The sequence below is a fragment of the Mobula hypostoma genome, chromosome 14 (assembly GCF_963921235.1).
Source record: "Mobula hypostoma chromosome 14, sMobHyp1.1, whole genome shotgun sequence".
NCBI lineage: Eukaryota > Metazoa > Chordata > Chondrichthyes > Myliobatiformes > Myliobatidae > Mobula > Mobula hypostoma.
In genome coordinates, this window is record NC_086110.1 from 79,054,254 (window position 1) to 79,074,685 (window position 20,432).

The 20,432-nt window shown below is 44.6% G+C and overlaps 1 protein-coding gene across 1 annotated transcript in view; it reads left to right on the forward strand.

The window, feature by feature from the left end:
- Positions 1–20,432, forward strand: part of cdh15 (cadherin 15, type 1, M-cadherin (myotubule)) — a 98,237-nt gene that overhangs the window by 53,189 nt on the left and 24,616 nt on the right. The window contains exons 6-7 of the mRNA XM_063067533.1: positions 6,826–6,954; positions 8,327–8,512. Of these exons, the coding sequence (XP_062923603.1) occupies positions 6,826–6,954; positions 8,327–8,512 (315 nt within the window). The remainder of the gene's footprint in view (positions 1–6,825; positions 6,955–8,326; positions 8,513–20,432) is intronic.

Consider the following 20,432-nt stretch of genomic DNA (forward strand, 5'->3'; position numbering starts at 1 on the left):
CCCTCTGTAACCTCTGCAACCCTCCAGACTATCCACAACACCTCCAACTTTTGTGTCATAGCAAACTTACTAACCCACCCTTCTACTTCTCCATCCAGGTCATTTATAAAAATCATAAAGGGGTGGGGGGATTATCATCCTCCAAGCAGAATATGAACCACCTACAACCACCCTTTGCCTTCTGTGAACAAGGCAGTTCTGAATCCACAAAGCAAGGTCTCCTTGGATCCCATGCCTCCTTACTTTCTGAATGAGCTTTGCGTGGGGAACCTTATCAAATGCCTTACTGAAATCCATTACATCCATCTTCATCAATGTGTTTTGTTACATCCTCAAAGAAGTTAATCAGGCTCATAAGGCATGACATACCTTTGACAAAGACATGCTGACTATCCCTAATCAGATTATGTCTCTCCAAATGCTCATAAATTTTACCTCTCAGGATCTTCTCCAACAACTTGCCCACCATTGAAGTCAGGCTCACTGGTCTATAATTTCCTGGGTTTTCTCTTCTTCCCTTCTTGAACAAGGGAACAACATTTGGAACCTTCCAATCCTCTGGTACTTCTCCCATCCCCATTGATGATGCAAAGATCATCACCAGAGGCTCAGCGATCTCCTTCTTCACTTCCCACAGTAGCCTGGAGTATACCTCGTCTGGTCCCAGCAACTTATCTAACTTAATACCTTTCAACAGCTCCAGCACATCCTCTTTCTTAATGTCGGTACACTCAAGCACTTCAGTCCGCTGTAAGTCATCCCCACAACTGCCAAGGTCCTTCTCCCTGGTGAATACTGAAGCAAAGTATTCATTAAGTACCTCTGCTACCTCCTCCGACTCCATGCACGTTTCCACTATTGCTCCTGATTGGTCCGATTCTCACACGGCTCATCCACTTGCTCTTCACATACCTGTAGAATGCCTTGAGGTTTTCCTTAATCCTGCTCACCAAGGCCTTCTCATGGCCCCTTCTGGCTCTCCTAATTCCATTTTTAAACTCCTTCCTGGCAGCCTTGTAATTTTCTGGAACTCTAACAGTGCCTAGTTCCTTGAACCTTTTGTAAGCTCTTCTTTTCTTCTTAACTAGATTTTCTACATACTTTGTACACCCTGCCTCTATGGAACATACCTATGCAGAATGCCATGCAAATGTTCCCTGAATATTTGCCACATTTCTGTCGTGCTTTTCTTTGAGAACATCTGCTCCCACTTGATGTTCCCAAGATCCTGCCTAACAGCATCATATTTCCACCTGCCCCAATTAAATGTTTTCCCAAATTGTCTGTCCTATACCTCTCCAATGCTATGGTAAAGAAGGTAGAGTTGTGATCACTATCTGCAAAATGCTCTCCCACCGAGAGATCTGACACCTGACCAGGTTCATTTCCCAATACCACATCAAGTACAGTCTCTCCTCTAGTTGGTTTATCTACATACTGTGTCAGGAAACCCTTCTGACAAGCTTCACCCCATCTGAACTCCTTGCACTAAGGAGAAGCCAATCAATATTCTTCTTCTTCATGTGCCTTGCACATTACACACTCGAGCGATCAATATTAGGGAAGTTAAATTCACCCATTACAACAACCCTATTATTATTGTACCATTCCAGAATCTGCCTCCTTATCTGCTCCTTGATGCCTCTGTTATTATTGGGGGGTCTATAAAAACACCAAGTGGAGTTATTGCCCACTTCCTGTTTCTGACTTCCACCCACAGAGACTCAGTAGACAATCCCTCCATGACTTCCCCTTTTCTGCAGCCGTGATACTATCCCTGATTAGCAATGCCACTCCCCCACCTCTTGCCCTCTCGCTGTCCCTTTTGAAACATCCAAAGCTCGGCACATTCAGCAGCCATTTTTGCCCCTGAGACATCCAAGTCTCTGTAATGGCCACAACATCATAGTTCCACATGTTGATCCATGCTCTGTTCATCCGCCTTGCTTATGATACTCCTTGCATTAAAATAGACACATCTCAAATCATTCAGCTGAGTGGATCTTTGCTCTATCATCTGCTTATCCTTCTTCACAAACTCCCTACAAGCTCTCTTCCTGTGTGCCAACTGCACCATCCTCTGCCTCTTCACTTCAGTTCCCACCCCCCTTCAAATCTAGTTTAAACCCTCCCAAATAGCATCAGCAAACCTCCCTCCCAGGATAGTGGAACCCCTCCAGTTCAGGTGCAACCCATCCCACTTGTACAGGTCACTCCTTCCCCAGCGAAGGTTCCAATGATCCAAGAACTTGAAACCCTGACCCCTGTCCCATCTGCTCAGCCACTCATTCATCTGCACTATCTTCCTGTTCTGACCTTCCCTCGCTCGTAGCACGGGTGTAATTCGACAATTACCACCTTGGACGTCCTGCTCTTCAAGCTCCTTCCTAACTCCGTAAACTTACTGGGCAGGACCTCTACCCCTCTCCTGCCCATTTCATTGGTAGCAATATCTAGCACAACCTCTGGCTGCCCACCCTGCCCTTCAAGAATATTCTGCAACCACTCAGAGACATCCTGGACCCTAGCACCCGGGAGGCAACACACTATCTGGCATCTCTTTTGCTGCCGCAGAATCTCCTGTCTGTCTATCAAGTCCCCTATGACTGTTGCTCCACCTAACTTCACCCTACCCTTCTGAGGCTCAGAGCTGACCACAGTGCTATTGGTCTGGCTGCTGCTGCCTTGCCCAGATAGATCATCCCCCTCATCAGTATCCAAAGGGGTAAACCTGTTGCTGAGGGGAATGGCCACAGGGGACCCTGCATTGACTTCTTTTTCCCTTTACCTCTCTCAGTGGTCACCCATCTACTCCCCGAATTATGCACTCTGGGTATAAACACCTACTCAAATGCTCTGCCTCCCGGATGATCCTAAGTTCATGCAACCGCAGCTCCAGATCCTCAATGCGGTCTTTCATGTCTGGAGTTGGCTTCACTTCCTGCAGGTGTAGTCATCAGGGTTCCATGCATTCCCACGCCCCTCAGGAGGATCATACCACTGCCATATCTGCCGTCCTACCTGCCCTGTACCATGGGCAACCAAGACCAAATCTTCTAACCTGTGTCTCTGGCCTCAGCCTCTTCTCGTCGAAACTCTGGAGTCAAAGCCTGACACTCCCACTCTCACCCCAGGGCCACTCCCAACAATGGTCACTCTACTTGTCCCTTCTGTACTTTTATTTACTTCAAAGAGCTCTGTTCCTGCCGCTGACTGGGCCTCCAAAATATCCAACTGCCCGCAAAGCTCTGCTTTTATTCAAGCTTCGCCAACCTGAGAGGAGCCTCCTCAAAGTGCTCTGTTCCCGTCGCCGACTGGGCCTCCAGAAAGAGTTCATAAGAGCCTGGTTTGTACAAGAGGTGACAGGAGCCCTGTGTGATGGGCTGTGTAGGGGTGGTGCTCGGTGGAGATGGTGATCTGGTGCTGTGGTTGGTGGTTTAAGGTTGTTGGTGATTTTGGTGACAGAGGTAGTACTGGGAATGATGGTGCGGTTGCGGTTGGTGGTGGTGTTGGGATTTATTGGGATTGGTTTGGGGTGGTGGTGATCTGGTTGGTGTTGGCGATGGGGACAGGGTTCCATGGTGGTATTGGGATTGTGGTTTGCGATGGGATTGGTTTGGGGTGGTGGTGATCTGGTTGGTGTTGGCGATGGGGACAGGGGTCCATGGTGGTATTGGGATTGTGGTTTGCGATGGGATTGGTTTGGGGTGGTGGTGATCTGGTTGGTGTTGGCGATGAGGACAGGGGTCCATGGTGGTATTGGGATTGTGGTTTGCGATGGGATTGGTTTGGGGTGGTGGTGATCTGGTTGGTGTTGGCAATGGGGACAGGGATAATGGTGGTATCGGGATTGTGGTTTGCGATGGGATTGGTTTAGGGTGGTGGTGATCTGGTTGATGTTGGTCATGGGGACAGGGGTCCATGGTGGTATCGGGATTGTGGTTTGCGATGGGATTGGTTTGGGGTGGTGGTGATCTGGTTGGTGTTGGTCATGGGGACAGGGGTCCATGGTGGTATCGGGATTGTGGTTTGCGATGGGATTGGTTTGGCGTGGTGGTGATCTGGTTGGTGTTGGCGATGGGGACAGGGGTCCATGGTGGTATCGGGATTGTGGTTTGCGATGGGATTGGTTTGGGGTGGTGGTGATCTGGTTGGTGTTGGTGATGGGGACAGGGGTCCTTGGTGGTATTCGGATTGTGGTTTGCGATGGGATTGGTTTGGCGTGGTGGTGATGTGGTTGGTGTTGGTGATGGGGACAGGGGTCCATGGTGGTATCCGGATTGTGGTTTGCGATGGGATTGGTTTGGGGTGGTGGTGATCTGGTTGATGTTGGTGATGGGAACAGGCGTTCATGGTGGTATTGGGATTGTGGTTTGCGATGGGATTGGTTTGGGGTGGTGGTGATCTGGTTGGTGTTGGTGATGGGGACAGGGGTCCATGGTGGTATTGGGATTGTGGTTTGGGATGGGGTTGATGGTGGTGTTGGGATTAATTGGACCTGGAGTTGATGGTGGTGTATATGTTGGGGTTGGTGGGTAGAATTACTGATGGCACTTAGACGAGAGAGTGGGCAGTCTAAGACAGAGCAGAGACCTGACTGATGAAGGCTGTGGATAGTTGGATTTGTTCACTTTGACAGAAAAGAACAGTGAAGAGTAACATGGAGTGGGTGGTCAGTGTCTGAAGGTGCGCTGGAGGCAGCTTCCTCTGTGGCCAGGAGCGAACTGGATAAATACAGGGTGCAGAATAGATGATAAGATGAGGGAGACGATGGCGGGGTACGGAAGTAGAGAGCTGACATGGACGCGATGGGCCAAGGGTACTCTTCTGTCTTGTAATCAATATGGAGAGACAGGAATTGAGGAAAAGGACAGACCCATTCAGGGAAGTTAAAATGCTGCGATTGGTGAGTTGAGAGAAATGGATTGTGTAGAGCAGAGGGCCAGGGAGTTTGTGAATTTAAGTATTGAGCAACGAAACTGGGATGATAACTCAAAGTTCGAAGTACATTTATTATCAACGTTTTATGCATTATCCAACTTTTGAGATTAGTCTCCTAACAGGCCGCCACAAAACAAAGACACCCAAAAAATCCATATATGTCCAAATACGTATGTATTTTGTGTGTGTGTGTCTGTGAGTGTGAGTGTGTGTGTGTGTGTGTGTGTCTGTCTGTCTGTCTGTCTGTGTGTGTATTGTATGTGTGTGTCTGTCTCTGTGTTTGTGTGTATTGTATGTGTGTGTGTTTGTGTGTCTGTGTGTATGTATTGTGGGTATGTGTGAGTGTGTGTGTGTGTGTGTGTGTCTCTGTGTCTGTGTATGTGTGTGTCTGTCTCTGTGTTTGTGTGTATTGTATGTGTGTATGTCTGTGTGTCTGTGTGTGTATCTATGTGTGTGTGTGTGTCTGTGTGTGTCTGTGTGTGTGTGTGTGTGTGTGTGTGGGTCTGTGTCTCTGTGTGTATATATTACATATATAGTTATATATAAACTCTCTAAAACCCAAGGTGCAGAGTATAAAAACCACATCATCCCCATGTGTGTGTGTGTGTGTGTGTGTATGTGTGTGTTACATATATAGTTATATTTAAGACCGTCTAACACCCAAGGTGCAGAGAATAAAAACCACATCATGCCCATTAAAAAGAATCCCTAAAAAAAGAGTAAAATATCCCATAGAAAAGACGGTTGAAGACCCAATATGCAATGAGAAAAAATCGTCATGCAAACAGTAACCGCAAGTGAATAGTGTTTCTGAACTAAATTCTGCAGAGAGCATCCCTTTGATCAGCACAGAGCCAAGTAAACGCCGTGGAGCAGCAACGATCTGAACTGCCCTATACCTCGCCTCAGGCCCTGACACCCTGACCTTTTCAATCTGGCTGGGCAGTTAACTCTCCCCGTTAACATGAGGTTCTGCTGCTCCGAGCAGCAGACTGAACCGACCTGTACCTCGCCTCAGGCCCTGACACCCTGACCTTTTCAATCTGGCTGGCCTGGCGCTTAAATCTCTGTCCAAACAACGGGTTCTGCCACTTGGATACGGGGAACTTCACCACCTCGATTCGGCCTGTAAATCTCCATCCGAGCATTGTGTTCACGCGTGTCGATACACTCTGGGACCTGGGCCCTGCGTCTTCGATTCAGCCTGTGCCCGACCTTTCACACTCTTTCATGCTTTCGGCAACGGACCCGCTGCCTTTCCTTTCCTCGGTTCTGCCTCCAAGGTCAACGGGAAGTTACAGACTATTACTTCTGATGAACATTTGCTAGAAAAAGTGTGTTAACAAAATATTTTGTTGCCATCCTTGATTCATTAGCTACCAGCCTGAAGTTGCTGAAGGTCACCAGCGCCATCTTAAATGGGAAATTTAAGCTGGAGAGGTTGTAGGGATAGGATTGAGATGTTGGAAGATCAGGAAATGGCATGTTTGGAGATGGGAAATGGGGAGCTCAAGAGGCAGGAACAGGGAGGTCGGAGAGGAAAGATCATTAGTATGAGAGAGGTGGGATCAGGGAGTCAGGCAAGAAGAGAACTGGAGAGTTAACAGATACTGGGAGTTTGGAGTTTGAAGAGATGGAACTAGGGGTTTCCAGGGGTGGAATGGGGAGAAGATGGTGGGCAGATATTATTATCTAGGGGCCCATCGGGTCTATTGGGTTTTTCAGCTCTTGCAGTCTCTCGGCCTGTTCCTGTAATAACATCAGGAAAATGACGGGCACATTCAGTAAGTGGGTCAGGCAGCATCTCTGGAGAGAGAGTCTAAGTTAACATTGCAGGTCCATGATCTTTGGACAGTTCAGAGAATGTTGTTTCTGTGTCTGCAGAACATTTCAGTGTATAACCTGACTCTGCAAGTGGCAGACCTGGCTGGTGAAGGACTCTCCACCACAGCTACAGCCTCAATCTTCATCGACGATGTCAACGACAACCCCCCAGAGTTCACCCAGACTGAGGTTGGTGGAATTAGTGTCTGTCGCTGTGGTGATCATTCAGAAATTTGGGCAGAATCACTGTGAAAGTCAAGGTGGAAGTCAACTCTTCCAGGATGTGATCAGGCTGGGTTTGGAACAGGATGGTGCTCCCGGATGCTCTGGACTGTCTGAGGCGCTTGGCATCATCACTGGGCCCCATGCTGGGTGCTGATCCTAACAAATCTCACAGTGCTAGCTTAACTACAGGGCCTGAACCTTGACCCAGTCAGTGCCCAGGGATGGCTGGGTCTGACCCAGTAAATCCATAGGGACACTGGGTCTGTCTAAGTTTATGTGGCTGGGTCTCCTTGAAAAAGCTTCAATCCAATGTCCAGCCCTTGTTCCTTCTCTGGGTCTAGTCCCAGGAGACTGGTGCCGGACCAGTCGTGGGACTGGGCTATAGGTATGCTGCCATCTCACCTTCAGACAGAGTGATCCCTGTCCCCGGCAGCCACGGTGTTTGGAACAACACACAGAAAATGCTGGGGATCTCAGCAGATCAGGCAGCTTCAATGGTGGGGAACAGTCAATGTCATGACCTGAGTTCTTTCAGCAGTTTTCGGCAGGGTCTTGGCCCGTAACATCGCTGGCTGCTTATTCCCCTCCAGAGATGCTGTCAAGCACCTTCACTATCTGCCACAAAAGGTAGGATTTCCTCCTGGCCACCCACTTCAGTTCAGTTTCCCATTCCCAATCTGGCGTGGCGGTCCTCTGCTGCTATGATGAGGCCACACTCAGACTGCAGAAGCAACATCTAATATTGTATCTGTCTATCCTCCGACTTGATGGCATAAACTTTGATTTCTCTAACTCCTGGTAATTTCTACCCCTTCCCCCTTCTCTCTTTTCTGCTCCTTATTCTGGCTTCCTGCTCACTCCTTCCCTTCTCTCCGCAGCCCACGTTCACCCAACCCCACTCTACAGCCCACAGCTGGAGTCACTTCCCTTTGGTGCCTTCCTCCTTCCTTTTCTCCCATGGTCCACCTTCTTCTTCACCCTTTATCTTTTCCACCAGTCACCTCCCAGCTCCGTACTTCATTCCCCCTACTCCCCACCCACCTTTCCCCTCGCTTGGTCTCACCTATCACCTGTGAGATTGTACTCCCCACCCCCCCCCCATTGTTAAGGCTTCTGTCCCCTTCCTTCCCAGTCAGTCTCGGCCCGAAACATCAACTGTTTATTCATTTCCGTCGATGCTGCCTGACCTGCTGAGTTCCTCCAGCATTTGCTATGTGTTTTCCATATTTCTGGTATCTGCAGTATCTCATGTTCAGAGCCACTCTTTGCAGACCCGCGCCCTCAATGCAAAATCTCATCAGGGCGGCTGCTGACTGTGATGTTTTCACCCTCGCAGTTCACTGTGGAAGTGCCGGAGGATGTGATGGGAGTGGAGATTGCGGAGCTGACAGTGGAGGACAGGGACCAGCCTGGGACCCCCAACTGGAGAGTGAACTATACCATCACGCAGGGCAATGTCCAGGGGCTGTTCAGTATCCTCACCCAGCCCAACACCAACACAGGCATCCTGTTGGTGGAAAAGGTAATGGAAACAGCCAGTCACAAGTTGTCTAGCATTGAGACTTTGGGTAGGTGGTTTTGGGGAGTGCTGCACCCATGCTCACCAGCTATAGTGTTCGGCCCTTTTGACACATGTTGATCCAACTGAAATTGCCCAAAAATAAAAGACGGGTTCAAAATTTAGGTTCTCCAGATGTGGGTCAATTTCCCTCTGGATTTAGATCAAAGGTCAAATTGCTAGTGGTGAGATGTCAGTGGGGAAGGGTGCAGAGAGCAGTATGGGATGTGATGAGTAGGGGACAGTGGGAAGGGTGCAATGTAGGGTGTGGGGGAGTGTGTATGGATGGGGAAGGGCAGGGAGTGTTGTATACTTTTTGCTAGGTCTTATAACTAAGAACTGAAAAGCACAGAGTGGATCTGTTCAGAGACATGTTTATTTATAGCAATAATGAGAAGCATCTCCACTCCTCAATGGCTGAAGGCAGCTTCTGATTTGCAGCTTACAAAGTTTGTTTTTGTATACAAGTTTTCAGGCTTTGCTTTGGCTGTTATCTGTTCTGCAGGCAGCTCCTCTGCTTCAATAAGCTGCACTTCCCAAGGTCGGCAGTAGATTAGTTACACAATTAACAATGGTCAAGGACATTACATGGCTCCTGCTATGTACCAGCATGTAGCAAAGCACTATGGGGTTTTACAGGTTCCATTTTATAACATTACAAAATTAAAAACATAAACATTTCGAAGTTTCAAATATATTTTCACATTTCTTCCTTTTTGTCAATACATGACAACCCCAAAATTTAATAAGCTTCTGTTTTAGAATACAGTAATCAAAGTGATTTCAGACATTCATATAATTATACAATCTTAGAACCTTAGTCAAGCAAAATGTCCTTATCCTATTCCGGACCAACAGGTACCCATTTTCTAATACTGTCTTCTTCCTGATCCAAATACCTCGCACAGAAATTGCAGAGGATGACTGACAATATTGTAATATCAATAATCTCTGCATAATGCAGAGCAGTAGTCCACAATCCTCCCAACATTCCAAGTGGCGACAAGCTTCCTGTGGGTTTATAATTGCGGATCTAGTCTCCTGCTTCCTTAATCCTCCTTGTGGCCTCTCAGATGTGATCTGTCAAGAGAGTTATATTCTCCTGATTTATCTAATAAGTGCAACATTCTTGTCCAATCAGGGCACACGTGCTTCCTTTTTCAGATAAAACAAAGTCCGAAGCTATTTGGATTTGCACTGGCTCTATACGACTGCCACCAATTCTGCCAACAACTTAGACATTGCTTATTGAGTTGATCGAGAGTATAGATGGTTTCATTTACAAACAAGAGAAAATCTGCAGTTGCTGGAAATCTGAGTAACATACACAAAATGCTGGAGGAACTCAACAGGCCAGGCAGCATCTGTGGAAAAGAGTATTGCCCAAAACTTTACTCTGTTTTCATTTGCTAACTTTTCCAATGTTGATACCATGTTAATTAGTTCCTGTGCTGCTTTGTTGGTTCTCTAGGCAAATGTTTCCTGGAACAACACTAAATCCTTTTAATCCTGGGTTAGCATTGTTGTATGGGGGTATACAATATTGTGTTGGCGCGTGGCCAAGTGGTTAAGGTATCGGTCTAATGATCTGAAGGTCGCTAGTTTGAGCCTCAGCTGAAGCAGCGTGTTGTGTCCTTGAGCAAGGTACTTAACTACACATTGATCTACGACACCAGTGCCAAGCTGTATCGGCCCTAGTGCCCTTCCCTTGGACAACATTGGTGGCGTGGAGAGGGGAGACTTGCAGCACAGGCAACTGCCGGTCTTCCATACAACCTTGCCCAGGCCCGTGGCCTGGAAACCTTCCAAGGCACAAATCCATGGTTTCACGAGACTTAACGGATGCCTATTATTATGGGGGTATACCATCCTCTGAACACTCGCTGTTTCCAAATTAATATCCCTATCATCCCCAAATGACATTATGGCTATACCTATAAGGGGAGGGCAATGTCTATGTTTCTGAGTCCCAAGTGTCATTCTGAGTTATAATGGAAATGAAACACATCTTGGGCTGAGGAATTTGACCTATTAAAGTAAGACATAAGACCATAAAGCATAGCAGAATTAGGTCATTCAGCTCATCAAGTCTGCTCTGCTAATCCGTCATGGCTAATCCACTCCGCCCCTTCTTGCCATAACCTTGATGCTCCGACCAATCAGGAAACTATCAATTTTTGCTTTACATATACCCACAGACTTGGCCTCCACAACTATCTGTGGCAGAGAATTCCACAGATTCACTACCCTCTGGCTAAAAAGAAATCCCCCTTACCTGTTCTAAAGGGTCACCCCTCAATTTTGAGGCTATACCCTCTAGTTCTGGATACACCCACCATAGGAAATATCCTCTCCACATCCACCCTATCTAGTCCTTTCAACATTTGGTAGGTTTCAATGAGATCTTCTTCCCGCCCCCCCCCCCCCCCAGCTTTCTTCTAAATTCCAGACCCGAAGTTGCCAAATGCTCCTCAGATGTTAACCCCTTCTTTTCTGGAATCATCCTCGTAAACCTCCTCTGGACTCTCTCTAATGACAACAAACCCCTTCTGAGACATGGGTCCCAAAACTGTTGACAATACTTCAAGTGGAGCCTGACTAGTGTTTCATAAAGGCTCGGCATTATCTCCTTGTTTTTATATTCTATTCCCCTTGAAAAGGATGTCAACATCACATTTGCCTTCTTTACCACAGACTCAACCTACAAATAACCTTCTGGGAGTCTTGCACAAGGACTCCTAAGTCCCTTTCCACCTCTGGTGTTTGAATTTTCTCCCCATTTAGATAATAGTCTGCACTTTTGTTCCTTTTACCAAAATGCATTATCGTGCATTTCCCAACACTGCAGTCCATCTGCCACTTTTTTGCCCATTTGTCTAAGTCCTGCTGCAATGGCATTGCTTCCTCAGCACTACGTATCCCTGACTTATGCTTCTCCCTTTCAAATTGTGGCATGAATTCAATCATATTCTGATCACTATCTCCTGAGGGTACCTTTACGTTAAGCTCCCTATCAAAATCTGGATTATTATACAAGCCCCAATCTAAGATAACCTTTTCCTGAGTTGGCTGCTCTAAAAGCTACCTCATAGGCATTCAACACATTCCCCCTTTTGCGATCTGACACCAACATGATTTTCCCAATCCCTCTCTCCATCTGTTACCAAGAGAGCCACACCACCGCCCATGCCTTCCTGCCTGTCCTTTAGATACAAAGTATATTCTTTGATATTAAGCACCCAAGGATGACCTTCTTTCAGCCACGACTCAGTGATGCCTACAAAGCCATACCGACCAATCTCTAGTTGAGTCATGAGTTCATCCACCTTGATCCATGCTCCGTGCATTTGAATACAGCATCTTCAATCCTGCATTCTTTGCCCTTTTGAATTTTGACTCTGTGGTACAATTTAAGTCTTTGCACTGTCTGTATTTGTATCCAATCATTGGCTTGTCTCTCCTTACATTCATATGACACCCATCATCTACTTGTAAACCTGCTGGCTCATCCTAAGCTCTATCATCCTGGTTCCCATCCTCCTGTCATAGCAGTTGAATCCAGTCCCAACAGCTCTGGGAAAACTGCCTACGGGGATATTGGTCCCCCTCGGATTCAAGTGAAACCCTATTGTACAAGTCCCTCCTGCCCCAGAAGTAACAGTTCATCTCTGTCTCATTGAAGGGCATTGATGGGTAAAAGGGGCACTCCCATCTCTAAATGTGCTAGGACAGCCATTCAAACCCAGCAGCTTGAGTGTTCATGGCAGTCACATCTTTTGGGGACAGGACACAAGCTAATCCAACCATCAGCATTTGGACTCTCAGTGGTTTTCCTTCCATCATTGGCCATCTTCTTACAGTGAGAGGCATGAATCCACGTAGCCTTTTCTCTTACCTTGATGGCTGTATCAGCGACCAGCAATACCTGAAATGGTACTTCAAACTGAGGTTCCAAACAGTTCTTTCTTCTAAATGCTGTTACGTACCCCGTAACTGGGTTGCCAAACCAGCAGAAATGGATCACTCAGTTGGAGTCTGGATTACTAGAACTAAGAAAGTTTTATTAAAGAAACAAGCAACACAGTAATCGAAAGGATAATAAATGCAACAGTTCAGCAATGATAAACACACATGTGCACAGAATTAGGATAACAGCATCAATCAAGCTCTATCGTTGTCTATGGGTAAATGACCAATTTCAAAGTGACACAAAGTTCAGTCCAATTTAGTTCAGTTCGCAGTAATCGTTGCCATGGCGATGGACAACGTGGGGAGAGAGAGAGAGAACGAGAATGACTGATCATTCAGAACGGCTTCCACTCACAGACCGGAGATATTGCTCACAAGCAGCTTTCGGGCGGGTCCTTTGTGATGTCACCTGGGGTCACCGACTGTGACCCCTCCTCCAGATGCGGTCTATCCTCTGCAGTGAACCTGGCACCCAAGCAAGGGTGGACACACACCGGGTTCCCGCTGATCGTACCTTTCCACCCTGTGCGTTTAAGGTCCGGTCCTTCCCACCGACTCGTGAGAGGCGCACCGCTTCCAGGGTCTCGTTACCTCGGGTGTCGTGTGTGTCCTGCCTTAACGAACCTGTCCCTTTTTATCCCCCTGCTGGGGTATCGCCTGTCCATCACTTCAAACAGTTCAGGGTTCAAAGGGGGAGCCGCTCTTGACAATACTCAGACTGATGGCTCCTTCATTAACATCTCCAAATGCTGTTTCATTGTTCCTTATCTCTCCCTCCCCTGAGGACAGGTGGCAGACCTACTGCTGATGCCACTGGTGCTATCCCAGGCCAGCAAACATCTTAATTTATGTGTATTCTCGTCAGAATGCCCACACCACCTACAGCACGGCATAGCCTACAGGTTCAGCGTCTTGGCATTTAAGGTCCGCTGCTGGTTGCTGGGCTTCTTTTACCCAATACTGTCGTGATATTCCGTGATGCTTTGTGTCAAGGCGATGCAAGAATTCCACATGCTCCCATCCAGGTTGTGGATGTCCATTTGTCTGGTTCGCAGTGGTGCATCAGATGGCAGGCACAGGGACTGTCATGTTATGGTTTCATGTGGGGACACCCCAGTGGTTTGAATGGTAGCACCTGCTTCCACTTTAGTCCACTTCCTTCACACATTCTGCTAAGTTTATTCTTAATACTGTGTCCTTTCCACTTGGCCCACTGACTGAGAATGGAAATGTTGATCCACCTATAAGGCTTTGCATACTTCTTTAATTATGTCACCAGTAAAATGGATGCCATTGTCACGAGGAAGTCTCCCCAGGACCCCACATTGTGGGAGGATTATTTCCTTTAACAAACATTTTGCTACTGTAACTGCATCATTCTTTCTACAAGGAACCCATCGTGAAAACACATCAATAATGACTGACACATACTTAGACCCTTCACATGGAGGTAATTCAGTAAAGTCCATCTGTAAATATACAAAGGCTATCTCATGGCAGGTATGAGCCTCTGTTACTTGTACCAGTTTTCCCAGACTCTGTAAGGCACATATCATACATTGTCTACAGATTTGTTCTGCAACTTGAGGTACTCAAAGGGCATACCAAGTTTGGGTTACTCCCCTCTTGCCCACATGTGTGAACTTGTGAACACATTGGACAATCCACGGTATCAGTTTACCTGGGATCACAGTGAGGCCATCGGCACACTATCGTGGTGCTTACGACCCTTTTGGCGGATGGAGCCATGGACAGGTATGCTCGTGCATCCTCTGAAGCGGGAGGTGTCATCAGGGCCGACTGCGTGGGGTGCTTGCTTCTGGAACAACAAGGACGGCCTTAGTTGTTGATGTTTCGCGGTACAATCTCTGCTTTAGAGATTTCATCCATGCCCTGCACGCTGTTTTCCCATATCGTTACGCGAAACCGAGCAATCAGCAAAGGAAATGAAATCGGCTTTGACAACAGAAATATCAGTAAGGTCCTGCTGACGTTTTGTTACTTCAGGGTGAGGGAGTGGGGGGAGGAGAGGAAGAAATACCAGGTAGTAGGTGATTGGTAAAACTGGGAGGGTGGAGGGGTGAAGTAAAGAGTTGGCTGATAGAGATAGAGGGCTGGAGAAGGGGGAATCTGATAGAAGAGGAGAGTAAGTCGTGGAAGAAAGGGAATGGAGAGGAGCACCTGTCCCTTTGTCTGACTCACAATAACAGTGCACTGTTTACTCTTTGTATGTTACTTCTCTGACTCTTCCCAATCTCTGAACACTGGCTTTCTCACATGCCTATGTCCTTTCCTAAATGGGTCCCTCTTTTCCAATACAGCCTTTAGCAACTAAATTCTATCCCTATTAAAGGACCCATCTGGGGGAAGTGGCTTGTCAGCATCTCTGGTTCACATTACCCATCTGAGTAATTCCTCCACAGACCTCCTCCCATAATTATTAAACATATACAAATGCAGGAGTTCCTTTTACTAGATCTGGGAATGATGTACTCTGACCCATCACTCACTTACCCTTCACTTTATTTACCATTGGCCTTAATCAGTGCAGTCTATTCCTGCCTCACTACAAAATCCTGTAGAGTTCAAACCTTATGGAATGTTACTCAACCAATATTGTAATTTTTAATGTACTTTTGTTGATTTAGAGGCAATCAATTACTACTGCTATTTGACTAACAATAATTTAGTGCTTTCCAAATGCTGGATCAACCCTTCCCAGTGTCCCTGACACTAACCCTTAACTTTTACCGACTTTGAGCTATGCGTCCCAGACGTGGGGTCAATCCCTCAAAGTATCCTTTACATAGAAACATAGGAAACCTACAGCACAGTACAGGCCCTTCAGCCCTCAAAGCTGTACCGAACATGTCCCTACCTTAGAAATTACCTAGGGTTACCCATAGCCCTCTATTTTTCTGAGCTCCATGTACCTGTCCAGGAGTCTCTTACCTCTGACATCTCCTCTGTACCTACTACCAAGCACCTTAAAACTGTGCCCTCTTGAGCTAGCTATTTCATCTCTGGGAAAAAGCCTCTGACTATCCACATGATCAATGCCCCTCATCATCTTATACACCTCTATCAGGTCACCTCTCATCCTCTGTTGCTCCAAGGAAAAAAGGCCAAGTTCACTCAATACACATCAAAGTTGCTGGTGAACGTAGCAGGCCAAGCAGCATCTATAGGAAGAGGTGCAGTCGACGTTTCAGGCCGAGACCCTTCGTCGGCCTGAAACGTCGACAGCACCTCTTCCTATAGATGCTGCTTGGCCTGCTGCGTTCACCAGCAACTTTGATGTATGTTGCTTGAATTTCCAGCATCTGCAGAATTCCTGTTGTTTGTTCAAGTTCACTCAACCTATTTGCATAAGGCATGCTCCCCAATCCAGGCAACATCCTTGTAAATCTCCTCTGCAATCTTTCTATGGTTTCCATATCCTTCCTCTAGTGAGATGACCAGAACTGAGCACAGTACTCGAAGTGAGGTCTGACCAGGGTCCTACAGAGCTGTAACAGTACCTCTCAGCTCTTAAACTCAATCCCACAATTGATGAAGGTCAATGCACCGTATGCTTTCTTCCATTTTTAAAATATTTTTTATTAATTATTATTAAAGATCAACAAAGAATACAATAAGGTAATCAAGTCAATATGTCAATATGTGCAATGAAGAATTAAATTAGCAAATGACTGATTAACAAAGCTAAGCAATATATCAATAACAATAAGAAAAAATAAAGTGTAAAGAATATTTTTTGAAAGAAAGAAAAAAAAACCTCTACTAACTAAGAAAAAAAATCCTACTAACTTAAAAAAACTGGGAAAAAAACCCATTGGGAGCACAACCCCGGAGCTATACATCATACAAGCTTCCATAAAAGAAAAACATCAATCCGCCAACTCAAATCCATTTAAACAAAAATCAGAAGGAAACCATATTAATTAACTCAAATCAGATGATAGTAACGGGCAAATGAACCCCACCTTTTCTCAAAGTCAAATTGAGGATCAAAAGTTTGACTTCTGATTTTCTCCAAACTAAGACATAGCATCACCTGAGAGAACCATTGTATCAAAGTGGGAGCAGAAGCGTCTTTCCATTTCAATAAAATAGCTCTCCTGGCCAATAATGTAACGAATGCAATTACATATTGGTCAGACAGAGAAATACCATGAATATATTGAGGGATAATCCCAAACAAAACTGTCAATCTATTAGGTTGTAGATTAATTTTTAAAACTTTAGAAATTGTAGAGAAAATAGATTTCCAAAAATGTTTCAATATAGAACATGACCAAAACATGTGTGTCAATGTAGCTGTCTCGGTTTTACATCTATCACACTGACTATCAACATTAGGAAATGTTTTAGACAGTCTCTCCTTTGTCAAATAGTAATTGATATACAATTTTAAATTGAATTAAAGAGTGGCTGCCACAGATCGAAGAAGAGTTAACCAACTTCAGAATCAGCAACCAATCCACTGTTATCAGGGTCACATTAAGCTCTCTCTCCCAATCTTGCTTAATCTTAAGTGAAGGGTAATTGTGCTGTTGTAACAATAAATTATAAATTTTCCCAATAAAACCTTTCACTAAAGGGTTCATTTTAAAATAATATCTAACAGGTCAGAATCCTGTATATATGGAAAATTACTTAAATATTCTTGTAAGAAGTGTCTGACCTGAAGATATTGCAGGAAATGTGAATACGAGAGAGAGAGAGTATTTAGTTACTAATTTCTCAAAAGACATCAATCAGCCATCTTGGAACATATCCATGAAGGAATAAACTCCTTTATTCCTCTAAAGAAGAAAGGTAGGAACACTTAATGAAGGTTTAAATAAATAATTTTGATAAATTAAACTAAAAAGTTAAAATTTTTTGAGATTAAAAAAATTACGAAACTGGAACCAAATTTGTAATGACTGCTTAATTACAGGATATAAATTTAAATTAGCAATTTTGGCCAGTTGTACAAGTAGGGAAGCTCCTAATAATGAGGTTAAGTGAAACTGTTTCACAGCTTTCAATTACAAATCAGCCCAAGGTGGTCTTTCATTTTTAACAGCCCAATATAACCAAAAACACATATAACGTATATTAACAGCCCAATAGTACATTCTCAAATTAGGCAAAGCAAGACCTCCATCCTTTTTTAAATTTTTGTAAATAATATTTACCAATTCTTGGTCTTCTATTATTCCAAACAAAAGATGAAGTAATAGAGTCAACCTGATCAAAAAACTTCTTAGTTAAAAAAATAGGGATATTTTGAAATACATATCAAAATTTTGGTAAAATCATCATTTTAACTGCATGAATTCGGCCGGCTAACAAAAGTGTAAGTGGATTCCATCTACAAAATATTTGCTTTATAAAATCCACTAAAGGAACCAAATTAGCTTTATAAAGGTCTTTATGAATTTTAGTAATAATAATACCTAAATATTTAAAAGAGTCCGTAACTCTAAAAGGAATGCCATCATATATAGAAGCAGAATCATTTAGGGAAAATACAAACATAATTCACTTTTATGAAGGTTTAGTTTATATCCCAAAAACTTTCCAAATTCTTGTAATGGTTTCAATAAACTAGGAATAGATTCTTCAGGATTTGAAATATAAACTAAGAGATCATCAGCATAAAGGGAGATCTTATGAATCGTCCCACTTATGAAAATTCCATGGATATCTTTAGCTTCACGAAGTGTAATATCCAAGGGTTCCAGCACCAAATTAAATAACAAGGGACTTAATGGACATCCTTTTTTTTTCAATTTTTTTTTAATGAAATCCTATAGAATAACCATCCAGTCCAGGAGCTTTACCAGATTGCATTGAAAAAATAGCTTTCTGAATTTCGTTTTCAGGAATAAAAGCACCAAGAGTTTGTTGATCTTCAACAGCAATTCGAGGAAAATCGATCTTTTGTAAAAAGGCATTCATTTTCGAAGGATCAGCTGGAAACTGAGATTTATAAAGTTCAATGTAAAAGTCTTGAAAAATTTTATTAATGTCTTCATAATTACATGCTAAACTACCATCTCCCTTACGAATTTTCAAAATTTGTCTTCTGGCTTTAGCTGCTTTTAATTGAGATGCTAACAGCTTATTATTTTTATCTCCAAACACATAAAACTGACTTTTCAATTTAAGCAAATTTCTTTCAATAGGATAAGTTAATAATAAATTATATTGTGATTGGAGTACAACCCTTAACGACAGAGTCAACCTGAGCAGCAGCTTTGAGTGTCCTATGGACTCGGACTCCAAGATCCTTCTGACCCTCCACACTGCCAAGAGTCTTACCATTAATACTATATTCTGCATCATATTTGATCTACCAAAATGAACTACCTCACAGTTATCTGGGTTGAACTCCATCTGCCAATTCTCAGCCCAGTTTTGCATTCTATGAATGTCCCGTTGTAACTTCTGACAGCCCTCCACACTATCCACAACACCCCCAACCTTTGTGTCATCAGCAAATTTACTAACTTGTCCCTCCAATTCTTCATCCAGGTCATTTATAAAAATCACAAAGAGTAGGGGTCCCAGAACAGATTCCTGAGGCACACCACTGGTCACTGACCTCATGCAGAATATAACCTGTCCACAACCACTCTTTGCCTTCGGTGTGCAAGCCAAAGCAATGTCCCTTTGGATCCCATGCCTCCTTACTTTCTCAATAAGTCTTGCATGGGGTACCTTATCAAGTGCCTTGCTGAAATCCATATACACTACATCTACGACTCTACCTTCATCAATGTGTCTAGTCACATCCTCTAAAAAATCAATCAGGCTCTTAAGGCATGACCTGCCTTTGCCAAAGCCATGCTGACTATTCCTAATCGTATTATGCCTCTCCAAATGTTCATAAATCCTGCCTCTCAGGATCTTTTCCATCAACTTACCAACCACTGAAGTAAGACTCACTGGTCTATAATTTCCTGGGCTATCTCTACTCCCTTTCTTGAATAAGGGAACAACATCTGCAACCCTCAAATCCTCCAGAACCTCTCCTGTCCTCATTGATGATACAAAGATCATTGCCAGAGGCTCAGCAATCTCCTCCCTCCCCTCCCACAGTAGCCTGGGGTACATCTCGTCCGGTCCTGGTGACTTATCCAACTTGATGCTTTCCAAAAGCTCCAGCACATCCTCTTTCTTAATGCCTACATGCTCAAGCTTTTCAGTCTGCTGTAAATCATCCCTACAATCAGCAAGGTCCTTGTACACTGAATTATACAATTCATTTGCTCACCTCTTTCACTTGAACCTTTGTACTGTGCCATTCCTTTTTAACATTTCTGTCATCGTGCAAAATGCATTGGAGAAACTAATCCACTCAAGACCATAACGTAGACCACAGTGTAGAGGGCGATAGTGAAACAGAGACCTAACATCCAATTCTGAGAGAGAAAATCTCTAGAAGCAAAACGACACTTAATTTTTGGCGATCGCTACTACTAGGGAATGGCTCTCAGGCAGCCCAGTCACTAGGATTCTCCCACACTGCTACTGCAGTGATCTCAGTGAAACCTCCAGATTCTGTCATGCATCTTTTTCTAGGTCTTATAACTTACTTATTCCTTTCCACGCCTTGCAGTGCATTGGGTGGTAACCTGTTCTTTAACATCTTGTCTGTTTTTTACGAGGCTGAGTTGCTAGCTTGACACTTAACCCGGCATGGATGGAAAGCATGCAAGGAGCTGGCTGGATTCGAACTCGGGACTACTTGCCTCGAAGTCCAGTACTGATGCAATTACGCCACCAGCTGGCAAAGGTCTTATAACAAAAAACTGAAAAACACCAAGTGGATCTGTTCAGAGACATGTTTATTGCTAGAAATAATGAGAAGCGACTCCACTCCTCAATGGCTGGAGGCTGCTTTGGATTTGCAACTTAA